At 38.6% G+C, this 26,185-nt stretch overlaps 2 protein-coding genes across 8 annotated transcripts in view; one reads left to right on the forward strand and one right to left on the reverse strand.

Annotated features, from left to right (window-relative positions):
* Window positions 1-8,350, forward strand: part of fip1l1a (FIP1 like 1a (S. cerevisiae)) — a 33,576-nt gene extending 25,226 nt beyond the window's left edge. For 5 of the 6 annotated variants that reach the window (XM_007892745.2, XM_007892750.2, XM_007892749.2 and 2 more), the window contains 2 exons: window positions 6,413-6,568; window positions 7,975-8,350. In XM_007892745.2, coding sequence (XP_007890936.1) covers window positions 6,413-6,568; window positions 7,975-8,122 — 304 coding nt within the window. In that variant the 3' untranslated portion in view covers window positions 8,123-8,350. The remainder of the gene's footprint in view (window positions 1-6,412; window positions 6,569-7,974) is intronic. The other variant, XM_007892747.2, reaches the window with a different exon arrangement.
* lnx1 (ligand of numb-protein X 1) overlaps window positions 8,342-26,185 on the reverse strand; it is a 111,960-nt gene continuing 94,116 nt past the window's right edge. For both annotated transcript variants that reach the window (XM_007892744.2, XM_042341911.1), the window contains 3 exons: window positions 24,826-25,057; window positions 14,439-14,597; window positions 8,342-9,567 (listed from right to left, as the gene is read on the reverse strand). In XM_007892744.2, the coding sequence (XP_007890935.1) occupies window positions 9,432-9,567; window positions 14,439-14,597; window positions 24,826-25,057 (527 nt within the window). In that variant the 3' untranslated portion in view covers window positions 8,342-9,431. The remainder of the gene's footprint in view (window positions 9,568-14,438; window positions 14,598-24,825; window positions 25,058-26,185) is intronic.

Below are 26,185 nucleotides of genomic sequence, written 5' to 3' on the forward strand. Positions count from 1 at the left end.
TTCTTGTTTATTCAGCAATAGAAGGATTCATATAAGAGTCAGATGTCACCTTTTATTAGCCAGGAAATGGAGGATAATCTCAACCACAAATATACAGTCAATTCCCTTTACAGAATACTCTGTGAAGCACTTTGAGACGTCTAGAAGACGTGAAAAGCTCTATATCAAATGCAAGGATTATTATTATTTTATTATAATTGGATGAGAACTTCTGTGCCAGTTCTCTTTGGTCCTCTTACTGAAGAGAGAATCCCATCAAAATGAGGTATTGCACCAAGCAGCCAGCCGAGAACTCAGCAGGTGAGGGTGTGTGATGAGCATTCCTGTATCAGACCCTGGATTCATTTGGCTGTCAGGCAAATGCAGTAACTGGCTCCCAGCTCAGTTCTGTGTGTGGTGCTGGTAGTATAGATGTATGGCGTCACCAGTCTGCAGCATTCTATTTTATCAACTGTTCATAGATTATTAAAACTCACTTTAGTAGTATAATAATAATGATCTTTGCATTTGATATAGCACCTTATCACACTGTCGAGATGTCTCAAAGCGGATCGCAGAATGTACTGTAAAATTAAATGACTAATTTTTTGTGGACAAAGCAAAGCCAATCGCGCACAGCTGTGTCCCACAAACAGTCATGGATTGAGTGACCAAATTATCATTTTTTTTAATGGGAATATTACCCCCAGAAAGCGATCCGCCAATCGACTAACAACCGAGTTCCTACTTACTGCTAGGTAAACAGAGTAAGGCGTGTGGAGTAAGGAAACTTGCCTAAGGTTTCACCCCGCCCAGGAATCGAACACGGGTACTTTAGTGTATAGTTACACTATTCCAATTAAGTGTCGAATTCTGGTTGCAAAGCATTATTATGTGATCTTAGCGAGTCTTGGTTGTAAAACCAAGTGACAGAGTGTTGGTGCGTTTTTTATTTTCTCTGTAGGAGTAAAGATTGCTGCCATGTGGGATTGTATTTATGCATGTGTGTGTGTGCGTGTGTTACAAATTACAGGGTCAAAGCTAGTGAGCTAGAGCAGATAGAACATCTGTTTGTTGGGCAACTTGCAGGGGCCAAGAGGAGGGAGGGCTGGTCACTGATGCCTGGACAAAATGAATGGTAATGACTTCCAGCACAGGAGAAATCTCTGTGCTGCTGCCAAAATTGTTGGAGTGGGGGAGGGGAGAGGGAGAGAGAACAGGACTGACTTTGGATGGGGCTGAATTATTTACCATCTGTGCCAAGCTGCTGCCACATGTCTCAGGAAAAAAAAGTAAGAGCAGTTAATTCATAAAAGCTGGATTTGAAATGAAAAGTGCTCCATATGTCAGGTAAAGCAGGAAGATTAATCTACCTTGGTCAGGATACCATCTCCTTGTACTATAGCGACAACCCTAGGAAGAGGAAAACAGGATACAAAATATTTTAAGAGTAATAAATGAGAATTATGATGGAGGTTTGAAGTGCTGTTGTTTTTTGTCAGGTGTAGGAAATCTTAGAAGTATAGTCTCTCAACATTGAGTTCATTTTTACCTTCAAACTAATTTTGTCTTGTAAATGAGTGGATTTTCATTACTGCACCACTCAAACTTTTATTGTACACAAATATTTGTTCCTTTTGGGATTGCAGTAGAATATGTTCAGAGACATGATTATTAACTTGAGCGTTGAGGAATGCTCAAACAAATGCCCTCAATTAAAAGCATTAATGAGGAATCCATCTTATTGAAATCCAAATATAGCCAGAAGCAAAACTACCTAAAACCGTAAAGCTCATAGTAAACCTAGGTCTTTTATCTCCATTCACTTGGAACTTATACCAAGATGGTAAAAGCGCTCCAAGTCGCTATCCTGCATGAACAGTACAATATAAATGCAAGTTGCTGATCTTGAAATGGTGTATTTTGCAGCGAATTCAATTTATGCTATTTTTATGTTGCTTTATTGTTTTTAAGCGTCCATGTTGTATTAAAGAAAGTTAATATTCAAATCAAGTCAGCATGAAAGCAAAATTGTCGTTTTTATATTTTGTTTTAATATATAATGAATTTTTAAAAGAATTCATATCAATTTTTTTTAATCATCCTGTCTTCTAATGGCCTGTTTCTTATGAAGGTAGGATATGAGATTGGCAAGATTCCCAAAGCAATACTTGGCTCGATTGTTAGAATTATTGTATCACTGTCACTGCCCAATGCAGTATTCTTCCAAATGAAATTTTAACCCAGGTCTCCCGTTGGCCTATTTGGGTAGACATTGACAATCCCATGACTTATTTTGAAAAGGAACGGTAGTTTATTCTAGTATTTTGGCCAACAATTCTCCAGATAAATTGAGTCATATACTTCATGGCTGTTTGTAGGACTTTGCATTCAAATTGACTGCTACATTTGCCTACAAATGCACAGTCATCGTACTTGACAGCACTCATCTGTGAAGTGTTTTGAGATACTTTGTACTTGATGTGAAATCAAATTTAAAAATGTATTTAGCTGGGTGGAGGGGAGTCTGCAAGGAACAATGTTAATTTTTAAGCACCTGCCTAGAAAGAAAGAGAAAATTGACAGTACTCATTCTGCATTTTATTTATCCTCCACCTAGCAGTTGGGTCCAGGAGTTACATTGACATAGACCTGGAAAATGATCACTTTTCACTCAGCTGTGAGATGTTGAATACCATGGGAGGAACCTTAGCAAAGTGAGAGGGTCTGTGCTGAATTCAAGGAAGTCATCAATCGATTGTGGATTCTGTTTTTTATGATGCTTGAATCGATGATGGTACAATTTGTAATTTGTGTTGTGTTAAAAGGAACACAGGGCTGCAGGAAGCCCTGCTGCCACCTTAATGAATGTTCAGTGAAATCTTTAAATGGCTGAGATTTGTGGATAATTTCCATATAGTCTATTTTTATAGAGGGGAAGCAGATGATTGGGAAATTGTCTTGTCAAATTTTGAAATTCAGAAAGTTTAACACTGCAGAGTGTTCAGCTGGTATTAAACCTTAAATTGCTGAGGCCTACAGATAGATTAGGATAAGAAAAAGATACTGGTCTATGTTCACTCTAAAGCCATTTCCTGATGTCAGTCGAGTGGTTTGTCTCAGAAAAGTGAATGAGGGGAATTTAAAAAAAACAATTCTTAACAAATATTTAAGTCTTGTTTAAAATAAGTCGCTGCATTAGTTCACGTTAAAAGTACTTTATTCTCTGTTGTGGCCCCATTAACAACTGTGTGGCTATGGGGTTTTCACTCTGAGAGTTTAATACAGCTCAGACTGATTGGATAAAAGTCTCAAAATGTATTAGTTATTCACCTTATGGCTTATTGTCAAACAGTCACTACACTTTACAGTAGTTTGTTGTGAAATGTTTTGGGACGTGATGTGAAAATTATACGTTCTGTTAATTGAGGCGAGCAAACTGAATGTTATTTAAGGTGGAAACCAGTGTTTGTGTTTGCACCACTGAAAGGTCTGTTGTTCTCATTGAGCAGCTTGTTAAATTGGCCATGTAATTACAGGGACGTGCAGAGCAAGCGTAATGTCTTTTGCAGGTGTAGAGTGGGTGAAGCTGCACAGTTTCCCAGCAGCTGGCAATAGCTCTGAAGAGGTCTGTGAGCATCAGTTCATTGGCGAACAGTAGTGGGTGGCGTGAGAGGCAGCACGAGTTCTAATTCTTCTAAGAGATGCTGAAGTAAACTTACTTTTTAGAGTTTGTGATACTGAGCTCCAGATTGTGTTTGAAAGGCTCTAGAGTTGATTATTGTACTTTGTTGAAGGGTTAATTGATACTCCACATTGTGGTACTCTGGTTGAACAGATTCATTCAGAAATAGTTGCAGCAAATACCCCCAGGAAATTTGACTCAAATTTGACCAGTCAACGTGGAGTCCTGTAGCTCAGTGGTTAGAGCACTCGCTTTGCAAGTGAGAGACCTGAGTTCAATTCCAGGCAGGGCAAAACCTTGGGCAAGTTTCCTTACTCCACACACCTAATAATAATCCCTCCAAAAACAAAAACAATAATAAATTGGTCATTTTCAATCCATGACTGTTTGTGGGACATTGCTGTGCGCAATTGGCTGCCGCGTTCGCCCACAAATATACAGTCAACTCACTTTACAGTATATTCTGTGAAGCGCTTTGGGACGTCCTCCCGACGTGAAAAGCGCTATATCAAATGCAAGGATTATTATATTATTATTAGGGATGTAACTAACTAGTACTTTCATCTCTGTGACTTTGTTGCCATGCGCAGTTCATTTTGTAAAATGATGGCTGTTGTGGAAAACTGTCTTGTAGTATCTGAGCCAGGAAAGGATGTTTAGGAATTTAAATCAAAGCATGAATACATTTTTTTTGTAACTTTGTTAGTTCTTGCTCCTGTTGCAGTACAGTAATTGACACTTTGTTGTGCCTGCTTAATTGTGCATGTTGTCTGGAAGCAAGGCTGCCTGCAGAAGGCAAACCATTTTGGATAATTTAAGATAAAAGATGGTCTCCCATTTCTCATTTTTCATCTTGTGTGCCACAAAGAGCTGCTTATGGTTGTTGCACGACTTCCTTCATGAGGATTAGATCGCTGGGAACACCAACGGGCGAGAGCTATACCTATTTGTTGTTTTTGTGTGGCTCACCAGTTTCTCATTAAGTGGAATGCTGATACACCTTGAAATACACATTTGTGACTGCATTTGATAATATTTGCAATTAGCAGCAAGATTTGTTTTGGGTAGTTTTCCTTTTACACTTCTGCATGAATGGAATGTGAAAGCGTCTTCTGCCCAGCTCAGACTGGGGATGCAAAAGACACTTCATGATACCACCTACTTTTATTATATCACTGCATTTCTCTGGGTTTGCATTTCATTAATATCTTTGGGAGCCAAATCCTGCAACTTTTTCACATCCTCAGTTGTTGCCGACTCTGCAGCTGTCTGAGAAATTGGAGGGTAAGGCCCCAAAGCGGCCTCACTCTAAACTATTTGTTATTTTAAAATACAGCCCATTAATTCATTATAGTACAGGAGGGGTTGGGAAGGGCAATGGGCTAAGAGCTAACGCCAAGTGCCAGTATGTATCCAACCTCTGAAATACTGTGAAGATATTAAACCTGATCAGGCAGCTTGTGTGACAAGTGGGATCTGTTTTAAATACGTTTGAGAAAGTACTGCTCGATGTCTGTTTCACAAGCACACCTTTCATAGGATGATTGACTTCAATAGTTTTCTGTCATTGTTTTTTAAGTGGAGAGGTTGCTTATAGCGAAAGCCCTCTGGCAGCCTAAAATGTTACTTTAGTGCTTGCTCTAGGGTGTTTTTCCTACCTTATTAAGAATCCTTGAATTGGTTTAGCACTGATAACATCAAACTATCTCGAACCGCTGCTGGGGAATTGGTTCTAAGTTTTGTGACTGTATCGTGCAACTGCTAAATGGATTTAATGCATTGTAAACTTGTTTTTGATCTTCCTGTTCTATCTTTGCTTACTTTACCTATTTGCATGATTTCCATTCTTTCCTCTAATACATTTTTTAGCTGAGTTGATCAGTGTCATTTTCTCTTGTACAAAAAAAACTTGTTTATGTTGTCAAAGTTAGGATGCAGCATTACCAGAAAGGCATTGCTTTCTTTTCAACACACATCCAATGTAATAAATTTATTCAGTGGTAAATATTACTGAAAGCATGTGTCATAACAAAGAAGACTTTGGTTTACTAATTGAAGAAATGCCTTTTGCTGTGAAGACTCTTATTTCATCTTGTGGTTTCTTTTTTGCTTTGGCAGGTTTACACATTTGTGAAAGCTTAACACCACATGTTATTACTAAGCAAGCTGCCTCATACAAGTCTGCTTCCTTCAGTGGGCTAATGCTAAGCATTCTTGATGTATGAAACCTGTTTTGCTTTATGTGAATCATAGCCACAGTACTATTTAGGGAATGGGAGACATTTTTACTAGAATGGGCCATTTATACCTTAGAGACTATTTAGTTGTGAGTATGCACTTTTAAAAATGCATTTTACTCTCTCTAATCTTCATATTGTGTGACAGTCCTTATGAAACTGCTTTACCAACCACATCTTGAGATTTAAACCTGTCTTTTAATATACCTGCCCATTGCATATAATGAAACGTCAGTGGTACGTGCAACAATTAGTGCTTTATGCTCTTACTGACATCCATTGTTTGTCTCAAGCAGGATATATTATGAAGAAACAAAATGCATGTGAATTAGTCAGACACAAACTCCATCTTGAATGCTAAGAGAATAATTTGGTAGATAAAAGGAAAATGCTGCAAAAGCAGAAAATGCGCATCTCTTCAGGGGAACGTTTAGATATTTGTATTGTGCTTCAAATTGGGCAATTTTTTTAAAGAGTTTTTCTTTTCCTCTTTCCTTGCTTCCCAAACCAGTGAAGAAGGTCGGTACAGACACAGAGACTATCAGTCAGACAAAGTCTACGATCGTGATTACCATCACAGAGATAAAGTTAGCAGAGAAAAAGAAGATCGTCACAAAGAACGACGCCACCGGGACAAAGAGGAGGGTAGACACAAATCATCAAGAAGGTATCAACATCAAACAAACGTTTTTTTTTTCATACGTTTTCAGATTGCTCCGCAGCAATAAATCATCTTACTGCTACCACTCACATTTCATGATGCAGCATGTTTATATATTAAAGCTCAGTATGTTTCTATGAATACAATACAAAAATTACATTTGTAAAGTGCCTTTCACGTCAGGACGACGTCGAAAGGTGCTAAACAGTCAGGGTCATTAGTACCCGAGGTGTGGGTGGTTGGTATTAGGGAGACATAGAGGATGGGAGGGTGGCTGAAGGCACGTTTGAAGAGGAGGATCTTGAAGGAGGCAAGGGAGCGAGTGTGGCGAAGGGGATGTGGGATGCAGTTCCAAAGGGTGAGGGCAGAGAGGCCCGACGGTGGGGCAGGCCGGGCGGGGTACATGGAGCCGGGGATGGGGTTGAGGGAGCAGGTGGTGGGCTTCATGCGGGTTATGGTGGTGGTGAAAAAGGAGGGGGAGACCGGTTCGAAGGTGTAGAGGGAGGAATTGGTAGGGGCCGGAACGTGAGGGAGAGTGGGGAAGGAGTGGTGGTTGGGAGGGCGGAGACGGTTAACGGATCCCCTCGATTTTGGTCTTGAGGAAATCCAACACCTCCTTGCAGTTGGAGTTGGAGGAGAGGATGGGCGAGGCGTTAGAGGGTGGATGGAGGTAGTGGATATATAAGAAAGGAACTGAAATATTCCAAGCTAGGACTTCCCACTGATACCACTTTTAAGGTAAAGGGTAGAATTGCTTGTTGTTGGGCATCCCACATGTCGCACGACAAATTAAGTAACAAGCTTGTATCTATGATTATCTCTGCATGATGAATTTCCAATGTAGCAGGCACTAAGCTAAAGCCATAAGGCAGGGGAAAATCTGATGCTGGTCACTTTTGCACACTTCATATCAACTAGCTATACAGCACTATCGATGGAGGCTAAGGAGAGGCCTCCATCGATCGAGGAAGCTGTGCAAAAGATCAGTGACTTCAGAAGGTAAAAGAAACGATTGGTTGCTCAAGGGCTAGAATGCTTTGATTTCCATTAAGCTACTGGTATCTTTACTAACTTGGTGTGATGTGACCAAGAATTGAGCATGTTTTTCTCTCAACTCCATATCAAATGTGAAATACTTTCCTCTACATTGCTTAGCGATGTGTGTCATAGAAATGTTCTCTCAAGGTGACCTGTGCTTAAGTTGGTTTGTCCTTTTTGCTGCCATATAAATTGACATGAAAGTTGTCGATTTGAACAGACATCCTAACAATCTGAAAAGGTTGATCCATTTTACTGTTATACGGTTGAAATCCAAGTAAAAGGCATGATTTTGAACAGTAAATGTCTCCTTCATGAAATGACAGCATTGTAATAGATTCAGTGATGGCCAGATCTTTTATGTCTCGTTGCAGCAGCAGCAGACGGCGCCACGACAGTGAAGAGGTAGATGGCCACAAGCGACACAAACATAAGAAGTCCAAGCGAAGCAAAGAAGATAAAGAAGCCAGTGAGGAACGTTCCCAGGAACCAGAGCCCAGCGAAGCTGCTAGTAGTAACTAGAATCTAGGTTCTCCCCCACTACCTGCATTGCTACTGATTAGTTGGATGGCAAATATTGGAAATACTTGAAAATCTTTGTTCAGGTGATAATTAACCTGAATTTCTGCAGATGTCAGAATTTCAAAGACTGTTGAAGTTGTTGGTGCTTTTAAGTACTTACTGTGTTATTAAAAAAAAAAGTTTGTATTAGTTTGTTGAAAAAGAATAAAATTTCTGGACTTTTCGTTTTAAAAATGAAAGTTTTACTTTTTAAAAAAAAGTCAGTAGATGCAAACTACTTAAAAATTCTGATCAATACTTTCTCTTTTTCCTGTGCCACTGAAATAGCAAGCTGAGCACTCTTGTGTTTTGTTGCACTCCTATTCCTCAGTCACGCATGTCCCTGCATGTAAAAGAAAAATGTGGACACCTTTTGTTCTGTGGATTTTAGCGGCACACGTTCACAAATTATAATCTTCAACATTAGTGTATGCTCTTTATTTTATTAATGCATGCTGGCTTGACTGAGGGAATACTTAACTATCTCACGTGCTACCTAGACATTTTTCCTGAATACACATTTGAGAATAGAAAATTCCTGTTTAACTATATGACAGGTTGCAACTCTGCTGTAAAGTATTGATCATATGAAAATGAAGTAAGTACAAATAAATAACCAAGAATATTTGTGGGAACTACACAAAACCCGTAATGCCATGATTTTTCTGTGCCTTTTATTCTGATTAAAAAATTTAGGCGCAGAGTGATGCACTATTTCACGGATATTTGAGTCCTCTATTTATGTCATTTATTTTACATCAAAAGTGATTTACTGTAGTCACAAAAGTTGATGTTTAGCTCAACAGCAAGCTTAATCTTCAGATACCTGACCCTACTCAAAATGAATACTATTAAATTAACTTAACAATAGTTGCCGAATCCATTCAGCAGTTAAGTGCATAGAGATACTCTAGCTTGATTGTACTAGTGTACATTTGAATTCCATGCCAACAACTTGTATTCTGTACATCTTAAAACGCATGGTAACTATATTTGTGTTCCAAGCTGTTTTTATAACAATAAAACACCATTTTTCTTTTGTAGAAAATGCATAAAATTATACAATTCAGTAGATCACAGAAACTTAAAAGTTTAGCAAAGATTTAGAACTTTTTGTATAATCAGTAACCGTAACAATTTTAGCAATTTGATTTTGTAAATGTCTTCTGATGAAATTCTGCTTATGTTTAGGATTAAAAGATCGATTGGCCAAATGGCCAACTCCTGTTACCAAGTCATTCCAACTCATTTAATGTGGCTATAATGCAAGCTAGAGACGACTGCCAGGCCAGGACACCACAGTGAGAATGACTTTTCCCCTCACTTCCTTGAGCATTTTCACCAAACAGGGGTGACTTATTCCTGAGGTATTCCTCCTATTGACTGCCAGGATCATATCTCCACATCTGTAATAACAAGAGTTATATGGTTACAGAATAGTTCATGGATGTGCAGAAACATTGCTGAACTTCAGTTCAGTATACACCAATAATAACGTTGCTGCAGTACCCTTGTGCTCTCAGTTCTGTAACTAATGAGGAAGCATTAATGTTGAAATATATTAACCATTTTTTTTCTCTGCACACAGTTAAAAGCCAATGTGTAATGTTGAGATTCCTTCCATTGTCCTACATGCTGCTGCTACTGCGTATCCAGCTGCAGATCTCTTATTTTCTTTGACTTCCCAATTTAAAGAAATACATAAGAGTTTTGATCATCAATGAGCTGTTAGAGTTTACTTATGGTTTTTAACAACATTTTTAAAGTTGTGAAGCAACAGTCTTGTATAAGGAATGTTGCAAACTAGAGGGGTTGGGGAGATGATAAAATTTACAACTACCATCAATATCTCTCTAGCTGACTGACAGCACTGGTGAAACTCGTTCAATGAGGCCAATTAAACACAGCTGTTAGTTTAAGTTCATCTTTCATGTCGCCCATTATTTTTATTGTTTAAATTCAAATTTGACTTCTCTTAAGGTTTTTTTGGATGGTGGTCCCTTTAAGACGACATTAGACTCCTGTGTTATTGACAGTGCAGTTTATCATCAAGTGAAGTAAAATATCATTTTTTTGTAAAAATTTGTTCCAGACTTGGTTTCGGTTTTCTGGAATACATTTGTCTCATTGAAACGGGTATATTTCTGAGGTATAGAATGTCTGATTTAAGTAGTTAAAACTTTTAACTTGTTATGGAATTACCTTCCAAACTTTATTTCTCTAAAAGCTTAATTATATATTTTGCAAGTTTGTCTGTGTCTGGATCTCCTAGTTAACATTTATTTTAAATGCACATTTTCCATTTCTATTTTCTTCCCCAGCAAAGACAGGCAGGAAACAGTATGATAGGCTTTTGTCAATGGTACTATACAATCAGCGATTTTGTAGGGTCACTATATTCTGTGTTTTAGAACACTGTTTCTTCCGCCATCACCCATTCAAACCAGAATAGAAAATCACCAGAAAGTAAACTGGACTCTTAACTTTTTCCCCACTAATCTATAATAATATAGTGTAAAACAATAGTACTGTACTAACAGCAACAAATCTTAATTCCTTTAATGATGTGTAGTTTGTTCTCTAAAAACTGAGCAGTTTCATTTTAACAGATGAGATGCACTGAGACAAAGTGAGGGAAGAAGATGGGATTGCTGCTTTGTAATATGTCTGGTCGCTTTACAGAGCACTTCTATGCTTTGTGTATTTTGTTTCTTCAGCCCTAGTTGAGTTGCGAACTCACAGGAAATACTCACTGCAGCTGGGAAGAACTGTTAAACTTACTCAATGCATGAACTACTGTTCCTCTGCTGCTAGATGTCACTATTGTGCTTCATAACCAGTACAATGCAATGCAAAAAAAAATGGATAGCAAGAGACCAGGAAACAACGGTTCTTTTTTGAATTAGCTACAGGAAAGTGTTTTTTCTGAAAACGCTAAACGAAAATGCTGATTCACTGATGCCACAAGATTTTTAACTAAATTATAAATTAAAGCTAAACAGTGGCAACATGAGTAAATTTAGATATTTGTAGCCCCTAGCTCTGAGGGGAGGCACTTCAGTTCTCTGTTATGTATAATATTTTTCTGATCTAGATTGCTGCAAACTACATACTAAGTAAATTTATGGGAAATGTTAAGCTATCCCTTTCTAACATCCTGCTGTAGATACGCAGTACACTTACTTCAGAAGCTCTTACCAGTACTATACTGGATTCCCTCCCCCACTCTATTTTGACAATACTCCAATTCACTCTCTAACAAATAATTTATACAAAATTAAATTATGATATACTCAGACTTTTGTTTCAAGTTACTATAAAATGTCTGCCCCATTGCCAAGGGAGATTTTTATTTAACCAATATTTGCCAAACATTCAGCAGACAACAAACTCCTTTATGATAGATTATACTATTTCATGTGGGGAACCATGGTTGAGATTAGTATGGCTGTACCTGCAGTGAGGAAATTGCAAACAGCTGTTTGCTGGTGGAGCTGAAATCGGAGCTTTCATTTAAAAGCTAACCATTTGAATAAAGCTATATTAGTGTCAAAACTAAAAATTAACATATTCAACTGCCTGTGTTAACCAGATTTTGAAGTTTTCTACTTCTATCAGATGCTAATTAAACTAGTTCTAAATCTGAGATTTCCTCTGTTTGCCATATTCAAATGGATTAGGAAATGATTTGATTCTCTTTGCAAAATGTAAGAATGTTAACTTTGCCCTGTTCATTACATTTAGCAAATGTGATGTATGCTTATCAAAATTAATGTAATGCATTTTTAAGTTAACATTTATTCAAAAGAAAAAAAAGCTAAACTTAGCGAATAGAACATAGCAACTCAGCACACTTTAATGAATTTGCTACATTTAGTCAAGAGAACAGGTTAATCCCAATTATTTGTAATGTGCAATGTCTGCCTGTGGTTTCAAAATGCAAACAAGGCATTTGCCTCTGCCAGAGAAGCTCAGCCTAGTTGGAGGTTGCAGATTTTTGATAACAGTAGTAATTTTTTTAAAAGAGTAAACGTAATGTTAATGATCCACTGTTCTTGTGGTCCTCAGTACTAATTGACTTATTTTAACAAAAAATGGATTTTTGTAGTGCAGATCTGTATACAGAGAGGGTGAAGTGAGAATCTCCTATTTTTNCAATCAATTATAGCACTTTATGCAATCTACAGCCAAAGTAAGACAGCAAATGGCTGTTTCTGCTTTAGGTCAAAATATCAATAAAAATAATGAAATTAAAATGACAATGTTAAATGTAACTGATACAAATTTTACATTTGGAAAGGAACTCTTGTTTTAAACTATTGCAGTGCTAACCGCACCTCTACAGATACATGGGTACGACAGCTTCATCTATTTCAGTAAAGATTCTATAACTTACATTATTACGGATAAATTTTTGTGTGGGCTAATGGCAAATTAGTTTTCTGCAAAAAATCCATTTTGACTTCACGGATGTCTGCACCACCGAAAGTAACCGATTAACTCGACTATTGGAAACCTTGGCGTTAATACTTTATTTAATGGGGAGGGAAGAAATGTACTTGGTAATAGAATCCTGTGTGTGTATGCAGCATATGGGATGAGTTTAATGCCTCATTCACTTGGTGATTCCTGTGTTTTCAGCTTCATTGTATAGTACCTTATTAAACTGTCTGAATTTTATGTCTTAATGTACATTTTTAGTGAATTGTGTGATGATCAAGATGAGCGACGTCAGTCACTCGGAGCATGCAAGTCATGTGGTTTTAGCTGGTTAGACTCCAGTTATCCCAATGCATGTTCTGGGGGCTCCCCAAGCCTTGGCACTTGCCAACCTGTGCCTAATACTTTCCGGAATTAGGTAAGCAGGATGCATCCCTCCAGGGAGAGAGAGCACATTCCAACAATCTATCTCTGGGATTTCCATGTGTAGGTGGGATGCATGGAAATCTCAGTTGGATTTGGATACTCTGAAGCTTGGTGATGGGTTTCTGCATGCATCAGACATTTGCCTGACCAGAAAAACAGAAAAGGAATATTTACCTACTTTTTGTTGCCAATGCCACTCAGGTCAGATTTAGGTTACAGCCTTTTCTGTCTTCCATGAGCAATGTGATTCAATTCAATAGACAGCACCTCCCAATGTGACATTTTCATTTTACACATTGTGGCATTTTTGACCAAGTCTGAACATTGATAATAATCTTTGCATTTTATATAGCCCCTTATCCCATCTGTTGAGTCTCATTGAGTTTCATATAGACACTTGTGTCTAGATGTCTCAAAGTGCTTCACAGAATATACTGTAAAGTGAATAGACTATATATTTTGTGGGTAAAATCTGGCAGCCAATTGCGCACAGCAGTGTCCCACAAACAGTCATGGATTTTTTTTAAGGAATTATTACTCCCAGAAAAGTGATCCGCCAACCGACTAACAACCGGGTTCTACTTACTGTTAGGTAAACATGAATGTGGAGTAAGGAATCTTACCCAGTTAGCATTATATTAGGTGAAATGTTATTTCATATTTAATAGGAATTGGATGGAGATTATCCATTGAGATACTTGTTCCATCAATCAACGCTAGCATTCAGCCAAATCAAGTCTGGATTGAACCAGGACCCTGGAAGTGAAAGGAGACTATCCTGATCCACTGTGCCAACCAGTGCCCACTAGTGAAAGTGGATAACTATAAAATTTAGCAATCTAATTGAAAATATTGAAGTTAAAAGATATGAGATAGTAATATAGTATTTGAATAAGAATAATATAATATTTTTGTACGATCAGACACTACAGTATTTTCATTTTCATCAGATAGGTGTTGAGTCTCATTGAGTTTCATATAGACACTTGTGTCCGTAAACTTCACTCACATTAATCAAGCCTTGGCTCTCACCAACCTGCACCTAATGCTTTCCAGAATTAGGTAAGCAGGCTGTGTCTCCAGGGGAAGAGTGCATTTCTTTCCAGATGCAGAGAAATTTTCTCTGTGTAGATGGCTTGAATGTGGAACTTTCTGGTTTGGACAATTAACCATAGTGATGTGTTTTTGCATGAGACACACCCAGATGATGAAACAAAAATAATTTTATGCTGCCTTCAATCTAAATTGCGGACAACACTGGAAAAAAAGATTAAAATAGCTGTTGTTTTAAAAATGCCTAAATTTAACATTGTTAGTGTTGATGTGAAAATTTGCAATGTCAATATATGAAACTGTTTTTGTTCTAACCACATACAACATGTAACTATTTAGCGAATGAAAACACTGGTACCTTAATCTTCCATCATTATAAGCTGGAGTTCCATCAACAATGGATTTTATAAAAAATGGCTGGTTCCCATGGTTTTCTTCATATCCTCCAACAATGCTGAATCCCAGGCTACCAGACGTGTTTCTTCTCAGTACAATGTCTTTACACCAATACAGGTATCTAAGAAGGCACAAGATTAATCACATGTAGAATTCCACCCCTTAACAATACAAAGTTTCATACTATGTAGGCAGTAAAATCTCCAGTACAATTAATGAGTACATGAATGTCTAGAAGACGTGAAAAGCACTATATCAAATGCATGGATTATTATTATTAAACCACTTCAATCATGTGCATAGTAAACAGGGCAAGGATGTGTTGAATCCCATATAAACCGGAACGGCATTTTGAATAATTGTTTTTTGTTAAACTGTACAACTAAAAGGTTCTTAAATTTCAGTTGGCTGGTTCATTTATTTATTTATTTTTTGGTCAGCCTGATTGTATGCAGAAACTCATCACCATGCATCCCATCTATACATGGAAATTCCAGAGATGTTTATTAGAATGGAATTTGCACTCTCTCCCTGGAGGGATGCATCCTGGTTACCTAATTCCGGAAAGCATTAGGAGCAGGTTTGTAGTAGCCAAGGCTTGTGGACCCCAGAGTATATGTTGTGGTACTGCTAGAGTCTATCCAGCTAAAAATGTATAACTTGCTATTGATATCACTATCTGGCAAGCTTTTTTGTTGCTTGTCCAGCTGGGACCACCCTTACCATTAGAGCTTTGGCTTGCAGGGTTCATGGAAACTGAGTGGGATGAGTCCCTGCCCCCCAGTGACTGGTCTATACTTCCAAGTCCTATCAATAAGCCAGGGTGGCTGCTGTCATCAGCAGTGCCCTGGAACACTGGGACACATCTGGTCCAGGATGTGAGATACCAAGACCATCATAGAGGGTGGGCTTCATTCTGACAAACATGTCACCTTGGAGCAAGCTCCCTCCCCCCACACCCCCAAAGAGGATAGTCACTAATTGGTCATTTGAGCCCTCAATAGGTGGAAATCTGCTGGACCAGGACCAGGAACTCCCTGCAAGCTTCTTGGTGGGCAACACTGCTCAGCATGCAAGGAAAAAAAATCATGGTCATATGTCACTCTTTCTTGGAAAGGGATCCATTCAAACCAGTATTTCAATTGCAGTTAAAACCCTGTAAAATTATATCCATGAAATGGTCAAGTTACTTTGCTATTTGCTGCTGGAAACCTTAACTGCAAATGTAGTTTTAGGACTAGAGCCGTGCTATAAAATTACTTCAGCCACTAAAATGCTACTTACAGAACCTCAAAACTTGTTTTCAGTACCTCCTGTGAATGCTAGTCATACAATGATTCTATTGTATTGGCCAAAGTGTCAAATACATCAAGAAAATGAGCACTTATAGAATTAATGATAGAAAGTACACAATATATTTCAAATATTTCTCTTGCAAAGCACATGTCATCTTGGCGGTAGTAATTTTGTTGAGCTGTAAACTGAGTTAATCAAAGTGAAGTAGAATATATCAAGCAGAGGAATACGACTGGTTACTGCTGTATTTTCTATTGATAGCGCTAACTAACGAGAGTTTGGACATTTCTCAAAACTTGAAATGCAATGGAAGCAATACCATTAATGCTTTTCAGCAGTTTGAACAAATTTCTTTCTGCTGAATAGTGTTCTTCTAATTCTTTTTTTAAAAAGTGCCTAATTTCTGAAATGGCCGTAATTCAGACCCGTTTATTCACTGACAGCTGTCAGCAAGGTTTTTGCTGCAAACCACAGTGCTTACATTCCTACATCCTATGTGGTCAAGCCAAGAGAAAACCCCAACAGAGCTAATATTTAAATAGTAAATGTTAGACATGCTTTTTAAACATTCGTTACTACAGTTATAAAGCACCAAATAAACAGTGCTGATGTGGGTCTCCAAGACCTGCACCACTGAGGCTTAGACCTGTATGTGTGTGCTGAAATACGTCACCTTTTTAATTTACTGGATTGGAGGAAGAAAACACTGTGTGGTCTCCAGAGCCTGGAACTGCAGCTCATTACCTAACAGACTCCTGACTGTAGTTGTTACACCTCTTTTAGTCAGTTGTGCCTATGAGATATTGGAAAGAAATAACCTTTCCTTATTCCTGCTTTCTCCATTACAGCAAGATTAATGTATCAAATAATACTGTCCTATTTTGAAAGCCAAACATGACTAATATTGTGGTCATTTACACAAAATCATAATAACATTAACAAATTATAGTGCCTTTCACAGTGGGAGGACGTCCCAAGGCGCTGATAAATGGAAAAAAAATTGAGAAAACTTTGTACATCATTTCAGTTATCTCACGAGGGGTGGAGCTGAGAATCTGTCACACATCTTAACAGTCATAGAGGGAATGTGCTGAATATTGGAATTTATGGCAAAACGCTTCCATCTAATAGTGCACTATGCATTTGACAGAGTATTATGTGAACGTCACATAGAGTTGCTTTTAAAGAGAAGTGACTAATTTGTTGCCAATTTTGCCACGCACAGCAACGAGATGAATGACTAGTTGTTAACCTTTTATTGATGAATTTTGGATGAGAGAAAAATATTCTAATGGTAAGTGTGCAGCAGCTGCTTTTCCAATGCTAAACATGCACTAGATGCTATATAGTAGTCATTAAAAGTATTATTGAGACTTCCCTAGACATAATAGTGCAGACTTTGCCAAGAGACTAAATTAATACCACTGAAATTCTCAACAGCACTTCCTGTTAGCCAGTGTCAGCTTCTTTCAGTTGGTCACATTCTCACCTCTGGGGCAGAATAGATTGTGGGTTCAAAGCCAATATTACTCATGTGTCCAGGCTGAAACCAACTTCAATGCTGTATTAGGGGAACACTGCACTGTCAGAAATGCTGTCCTTTGGATAAAACAAAAATAATCCAGTCTGCCTGTTCACATAGATCAGAGATCTGCTAACATCCTTTGAAAATAATTCTATAGATAAAATCAATTGTTTATGGTGGTGGACTCTTGCTGTGTGCAAAATGGCTCACAAATACTCACTATACTTGATATCAAGCACTTTGTTGCATTATGATGCAAGGATTATACATGTACAGCTATTGGCAGCAATGGCTGAAGAGAGGAGGCTGAATGAGCAGAACAATAAATCTGACTGAAATTAGAAATTTTACTTCATTGGGAAAGGTGAACATAAGAACATAAGAATTAGGAGCAGGAGTAGGCCATTTGGCCCCTCGAGCCTGTCCCGCCATTCAATAAGATCATGGCTGATTTTCAGACCTAACTCTAATTACCTGCCCTATCCCCATATCCTCTAATCCCTCTATTTTTTAAAAATCTCTCAGTCTTAGCCTTGAAAATGTTCAAGGACTGAGCATCTACAGCCTTCTGGGGTAGTGAATTCCATCAATTCACTACCATCTGAGTGAAGAAATGTTTCCTCAACTCTGTTCTGAAAGGCTGACCCTTAATTTTAAGACTGCGACCCCTGGTTATAGATTCTCCTACCAGGGGAAACAGTCCCTCAGTGTCTACTTTATCCAGCCCTTTAAGAATCTTATATGTTTCAATAAGATCTCCCCTAATTCTTCTGTACTCTAGAGAATACAGTCCTAGTTTATTCAGCCTATCCTCATAGGTCAGTCCCCTCATCCCAGGAACTAACCGAGTGAATCTACGCTGCAACCCTTTAGGCAAATATGTTCTTTTTTAAATAAGGAGACCAAAACTGCACACAATACTCTAGATACGGTCTCACCAAAGCCCTATTGCAATGAACGTTTGCCTTCTTAGTTGCTGGCTGCACCTGCAAACTAACTTTTTGAGACTGGTGTACAAGGACACCCAAATCCCTTTGAACACCAACACTATCTAATCTTTCCCCCTCTAGAAAATAAACTGTTTTTCTATTTTTGCTACCTAGGTAAATAACTTCACACTTCCCCACATTAAATTCCATCTGCACATTGTGAAGCGCATTTACAGCATTTAAAGCTCAATGCAGTTTCCCCAAGTGATTTTATTTAAATCAGTGACATTATGTTCTGAGCTTGTTTACTATGTGATATTTCAGTTGATTATAATAATTATTGTATTATATCTGAAGCAGTACATCAATGGAATTCCCTATGGGAAAGTAGATAAAGGCACCACCCAAAGTAATACTAAGCTATACAAACTAGAAGGTCACAGGTTAGATTAATAGTCTGTGCTGAGTTAGCTGCTCTAATCTAGGATTGAATTCAGGCACCACAATTGACAGTGCCCTTTGGTTAATTAGATGTATAAACCACTATTTTGTGCAAAGTTTGGTGAGAACAGATCAGACTTAGCTACTAGCAGCAAGGAGGGGAGAAATTAACCTCTCAAAAAGTAAGGTGTTCTGTGACTACAGAAGAATAACCTAATAAATATTAATATCTAAACAATGGATCAACTATATATACCTGCTAATTTAAACACATACACTCATTTGTAATCATTTATTCTTCTCTTCACAGATTAGCTGTCACCATGTGTCACACGCAATAAATCTATTCTTAAATATTTCAGGCCCTACAAGTTTCTTGTAGAAAAGCTGGAACAAACTGACCTTTTGTAACATGGGTAAAAATGTAACTCTTCCTCAGAATGTAGTCCTCAAGAGGGAACATAGCAAAATATCTACTAGATGGTTTAGTTTCATTGAAAATATTGTAATCCATTGGCTGTTCTGGTTCTAGTTACTGGGCATACATTTTACTTGTAATAATTATAAAACTCCAAAGAGAGCTGAACAGAGTCCTTGTGTTCTGAGAGCAGTGCTGCCAGACACCTAGCAAAAGACTGGACTAGTTTGGTCTCATTTTATCATACAAAGAGTAGGCAGAATGCTCGACTGCAACCTGAATATGAAAATATAAGATAAGGACAATACTACTAAACTTCAAAAAATGGAACTATAAGGATCACGGGTGATAATAGTTTATTAAGTTTCTTAATAAAGGCCTTTGGCTTCAATTTTTTTTTACAAATTCCTGAGTTTAGTTTTTAAAAACAAATTTGGTGCTCCCAATGGCCTTGGGGTAAATCCCAGCACTAAGCAAGTTCATATGGTTGTAAATTCAATCTTGAGTCTAAGATGAGTTAACTGATATCAGCTGAGGCCCATTAGGGGCAATACATTTGGATTTAGTGTTTCTAGGCTAGGTTGGGAAAAGTCAGCAGGGTTCCATTGAACACCAAAATGCTTGTGTTTGATCAGTGGGTGTGAATGAGACCAGGATTTGCTGTGTTGCCCTCTATGGTTCCAATAATCCTGGCAACACTTACTGATTAGACTCACATTAAGAATGGCCAATTGGGTGAGGTATTGGAAGGCCTTGTGGAACCGTACGTCAGTGCTTTCAGTAGATGGGAAAGGAAGAAACTTGGTGAAAACAAAATGTTAAATCTAGCTTCAGAGGACAAATATTGGCCATATGATTGACAAGAATGTACTCTCCTACATAGATGGAACTGTCCTAAAATCATTCCCTTTGGGGAAGCAGTGATAAATAAGATAATTGGGCATTGCTTTGAATAATGATCCTAGCAAATGCACTTTGAGCTCACAGCATAACCCTATTATCACCGTTGGTGGTCAAGAGACTGACAGTGTATGAAGCCACCTAGCTATTCCCATTTGGTGTTGTGCTTCACCACTGTCAAGGGCTCTGGGACACATGAGCGGCGCTATATAAATGCAAGTTACTGTAAGTGAATTCAGTACTCGAGAACGGCACTCAGAAGAGTGTGATATTCCCAGTGCAAGCAAGAAATTCTACTCTATAACTTGGAATTGGAAGAGGAGAATCCTGAGCATTCAGAGCTGAGAAGTGCAGCTCTTCTGATTGAAGCGGGAGATTATTTTTTTCATTGTAGCTGAGGATTCAGACCATCATTAGTGGTCGGTTAACTCAGAGAAGTTAAGAACTCACAACATTTTCTGGACAGAGCAGAGCACCTTTCTTTTGTTTGTAGGTTAGTTTGTTATTCTTTTTATTGTCTCATTCATTTTATAGGGGTTGTAGATCAAGGGGAGCGGAAAGTACCTGAACGTTTCGATCTCAAGGGATATTCTGTTTAATGACAATGCTTACGGTTGCTGGGTGAGATTTTCTGTTATAAAAATCTTGGTTATTTTGAAAATAAATAAAGGAAAGAGTGAAAGCAAGCCAGGGAAAAAGAATGCTAAATTTATCAAACACAGGGCTGTCTAAAAATGCTATTCAAAACAAACCCTATTTTGAGCTTTGGAATTGACAGATAGACTGGGATACTTTCTTCAGGTCCTGTAAATGTTCCTAAGTATGAAACATGGCTGCCATGTCAGGAAAAAATAAAGAAATTTAGAATTTTTGCTTTGTTGTATTAAATATTAACCTGGTTGTTGTAGAGTGTTACATTATTGGGCCTATTGATACTAAGCTAGACTTATTTTCAAAAAGATTTTAATGGGTGTTTTCTATATAGTTAGAAGAATGAGTGCTTAGAAGAATATTTTGCAGCATATACTCAGTGTTAGGTTGAAAGGAGCAACAAAATTTTCGTTCTCAACCAAGTTAAAATAAGCAATCTGAGACTTATATAACAGCACTGTCATTCTCTTCTAACAACTATTATAAAATCATGGTAGGATATAAAACCCTCCAAAACAGATATGGTTTTATTACGTTTTAACAAGTGTTATTTCTTTTTATAAAAATATTTTTCTAGGGTCTCAGGTCGACACACCATTAACCTTGCAGGATTTATTGTCGTTTACAAGGGTCATAGTAAAACCGCTGGCTGAACTTAGCAATTATTAGCTGATGGACTGGAGAACCTTAAGCCTGTTGCATGAGTGCTGGGTTACCTAGATTGGCAGCGGAGAGAATATGGTTTTCGTCACTTCACTTTAATCTATCTTTAGTATCAACACTTTGTTCCACTCCCATGAGATAAACAAACCTCTGAACATCAACAGCCAAGTGAGGATAGAAATGTTCGCTTGTAGCTAGTGGGGGATGGAGAGCTCTATTGCAGGAACAATTGACACGGATACAATTGTCAACATTAATTAGCAAACAGGGTACCTTTTTATTCCACTATAATTTCCAAAGTTTCCTTTGTATTTTGACCACAAAAAGCCTTTTTTTTAAAAAACCTATTGCGCCCTCTTGATATTTTTAAGACTTTAAAATGCACTTTGTCATTTAAAAAAAACTATTTTTTCCCATTGCTTGGGAGCAAAAGCTATAATTTTAATAATAATAATCCTTGCATTTTATAAAGCGCCTTATCACGTCTGAGACATCGCAAAGTATTTCATAGAATACACTATAAATTGAATTGACTGTATATTTTGCAGGCGAAAATAGTAGTCAATTGCACACAACAACAACAAATTACATTTGTATAGTGCCTTTCATGTCAAGAGGACGTCCCCCAAGGTACTGGACAGTCAGAGATCCTCACCCGAGTTAGTGGTTGGGATCAGGAGGGCGGGGAGGGTACCTGTAGGAGGGTGACCAAAAGCACGGTAGAAGAGGAGGGTCTTGAAAGAAATAAAGGAGGTGTGAGGTGGAGGGACTTTGGGGTGGAATTCCAGAGTGTGGGGGCAGAAGGCCCGCCTGCCAATGGTGGGATGGGCAAGGCGGGGGATGTGAAGCAAGCCAGAGCCCGCTGAGCGGAGAGAATGGACGGTTGGTAGGGGGTTAGGAGGTCACAGATTTAGGGAGGAGCAAGGCTGTGGAGGTCTTTGAAGGTGTACAGCAGTGTCACACAACGAGTCATGGATTGAGTGACCAAATTATTATTATTTTTTAAAAGGGATTATTACCGGAAAATCAATCTGCCAATCGACTAACAACTGCTTTCCTATTTGTGGCATCTGAGTAAAAATGTTTTTGTAGAATAGCTACTCACTTAACAAGCCAAATATACTAAAAAAAATACAGTCCATAACAACAAAATAATAATATAATCATTTTTGCATTTCATATAGCGCTTTATCACTTGATTGATTCATCTCAAAGCTCTTCACAGGATTTAACGTAAGTAAATTGCGTATTTTGTGGTTGAAATGCAGCACCAGTTGCACACAACAATGGCCCACAAACAGCTAAGGAGTGAATTATTAATTTGTTTTGGGGGGGGGGTGATTTTTGGCCAAGGAACTGGGAGAAACTCCCTTCTTTTTTTGAATAGTGCCAAGAGATCTTTAACGTCCACCTGAACAGGCAGATGGGACCTCAGTTTATCGTCTAAATCAAAAATGCGATAAATAATAAAGAGATCAAACAGTTTTTAATTTTTAAATACCCCAAACCATATTATTTGCCAAGGATGCTGACTTTATGGAAGATTTGCTTGTAATTTGATGTCTGGTTTATGGCTAGATACACAATGCTTTGTGAATCAAATGTTTCATACTTCAATGAAAAGGGGACCTTTTCATTCTGTGTAGTCTTGGGTTTTATGCTCAATTAAATATGCTTAAAAACCTACAATAAAGTCAGATTAAGATAAAGCATCTTTTCTTCTCTTAAAAAACATTCCTAGTTATAAAACTTGGATTTTATGGATAAATCTGTCAAACAGACATTCTCGATTAGCCATTCCTTTGAAATTACAATCCTGCAAAAGGAAACAGAACATTAACTCTAATAAATCATTCCACCATACAAATATAGTGGATGACAACCAAATCTATGTCTCCTCCTCCAGCTGCGACTTCCAGTCCGCTGATGTCCTGTCTGCTTGTTTGATGGACACCAAGGCCTGGATGAGCACAAATTTCCTCCAGCTGCATATCGGCAAGACAGAAGCCATAGCCATACTCTCTGGCTCCTGTCAACCTCTTCTCTAGTGCAGGTCTGAGCTCCTCAACCTCCCCTGGGCTCTCCCTCAGACTCAACCACTACACCCCGAAATTCTGGAACTCTCTCCCTCAATAAGCTCCACCTTGCCCCTTCTCTCCCCACTTTCAAATCCCACCTAAACACTTTCCTTTTTGATCTTGCTTACGGTCACCTCCCTCTCCCCTTGGCTCAGTGTCAGACTCTGCCATTGTCAAGTACTCCAGGATGTTACCCCACATGATGGGTGCTATATAAATACACAAGTTGTTGTTTTTGTATAGCACGGTTACATGGTTGGTTCTTATTGGCCAGCATTTATACATGAGCAAATGTGCCAAATAATATGGGAGTCTTAAGGTTGAGTGTGTTATGACAGAACTCATGAGTTGTATAAAATCATATTCAGTGTGAACATGCTGTGTGTTTGATGTTTTCTAGGTTTTTGGGGGAGGAGAGGGAGAGAGACGGTGATTAGTTGTAGATGCAGAGAATTTCTTTCAAATGAATCAATTCACTAGACATTGAACTCACAGAAAGTTAATAGCTGTTAGTCTGCTGCACAAATTAACAGTTTAACAATCATTGGAAATTAATTGCATTCAACAAAACATTAATACTCAGAAATCACTGGCTTCCACCTAAATGTGGATCATGAGACAATTATTGAAAACAACAATTTGCACTGATATAGTGCCTTACATGTCTCACAATATAAAGCCATAGAAATTTACACTACAGAAGAAGGCCAATTGGCCCATCATTTATGTGCTGGCTCTATCAAAGAACAATATTAGCTTTTGAAAGCTAATATATATTCAGCCTCAAACAATGCTCCCAGTGTTAACCAATCTGTGTGAAAAAAGTTCTCTTTTCCCATTTAGTAGCTATCTTAAATTGAATTCTCAGTCTGGTTTGGATACTCTTAAGCATGGTGATGGGTTTCCGCATGTGTCAGACACCTGGCTGACCAAAAATAGATCACTTGAAATCTGCAATATCCAATTCAGTTTATTCATCTTGATGTGGACCGAATATAACAATAACAAATTGCATTTATATAGCGCCTTTCATGTCTGAAGACGTCCCAAGGTGATAAACAGTGAGAGTTTGCACCCGTGCTGGAGGCTGGAATTGGAGCTTATTGCGGGAGAAGACACAAGCTGCATAGGATATCTACAGCTCCTGCAGCAAAACAGTATGATTGTGTCTTTACGCCACTGAAATGAATTATCCTCTCAATTTACATGCATGTGATTACATTACTGTGATTGAGACTGCAAACAGTGTTGATAAAAAAAAACAGATCGTGAGGTAACTGTGTTAGAGGTAAAAAAAAATACAAAACTGAATAAATATCTTATTGGTGCTCCTAAATATTCTTTAGGAACAAATCCTTAATAAGTCTCCAGGGGTTGTGGATTCAGTCTAGCCTTAAAATGAAAACAGTGTATAGAACAATGCTGCACTGTTTGACTTGTTGACTTACCGAGGCAGTCCAAGCCACATTGTCCAGGCTGGAGACCAGTCATCATCAGGCATATTGTTCTGATTGGCATCAAGAGGCATCTGGGTCCCCACATTCTCCTTATCTGCCACCCTCAGCTCCAAAGCTTTGAGTATGACAGGTGAGGAGGTGGCACTGTGTTTGATCATGGATACTGCTTCAATCTGTGACAAGCCAGTCAGTTCAATGCCATTGATGTTCAGCAAAATGTCACCTAAGAAAAAAAATTAAATGCAACTTTGTTTAGTGATATTTATAATGCATTGGCAGATGATCCTGTGATTGAATGGGATCATTTGTCAGACGAATGGCACTTTTCGGTCACTGTTAAACAGTACATTAGCTGTTTGTACAGAGAAAATGATAATCCCTTCCCGTTGACCCTTCCCTCATCTCCTTCATGGTCAGTCTCAAGACTGTGGCTCCTGTCAACGTCTCCTATCCTGCGGCTCTGACCTCCACAACCTCCTCAGCCTTTCCTTAAGACTTACCGAATCTATACATAACCGAAGTATCAGAGTCGATCCCCAACTTTCCTTCCTACCCCATATCCGGTCCCTAACCAAGACCTCTTTCCTCCACCTCCATCACATTGCCTGCCTCTGACCGTACCTCACATCAAATGCAGCCAAGACCCTTGTCCATGCCTTTGTCACTTCCTGCCTCGATTATTTCAGTAACCTCCTCTGCTCTCTGGTCTCCCCAGATCCACTATCCACAAAATCCAACTAATTCAAAACTTCACCACCCATATACTCACCCGCTCTAAACTCTGTACTGCCATCACACCAGCACTCACCAGACTCCACTGGCTCCCTATCACAGAACACATCGACTTCAAGATCCTCACACGGATCTACAAATCATCTCCCTATCTCTCCAACATGCTTACCCCACTCCACCATCTGTTGCCTCTGCTCGGCTGCCTCATCCACTCGACTCATAGGCAGCCATGCTTTTAGCCACTCCGCCCTGAAATTTTGGAACTCTCTCCCTCAATTCCTCTACCTTGCCCCCTCCATCCCCTCTTTCAGATCATGGTCACTTCCCCCTCCTAGATTTGTAATGTCAGTGCTCTGACATGCTACCCTGTGTGAATGATGCTATATAAATGCAAGTTGCAATTGTTGTTCTTCTTTGACCACACCTTCGATCATCTTTCTCCCCTCCCCTACCCCCTTGGTACCCCTGAATCTAATCCCCAACTCAGGTGCAAACCCTCGACAGTCCAGTGCCTTGAGACATCCTCCTGATGTAAAAGACACTATAAAAATGCAATTTGTTGTTGTTGATTTTCCTCTGTGTCATGATCGAATTTTGGGGGAACAATAGGAAAACAGCA

The sequence above is a fragment of the Callorhinchus milii genome, unplaced genomic scaffold, assembly GCF_018977255.1.
Source record: "Callorhinchus milii isolate IMCB2004 unplaced genomic scaffold, IMCB_Cmil_1.0 Scaffold1, whole genome shotgun sequence".
NCBI lineage: Eukaryota > Metazoa > Chordata > Chondrichthyes > Chimaeriformes > Callorhinchidae > Callorhinchus > Callorhinchus milii.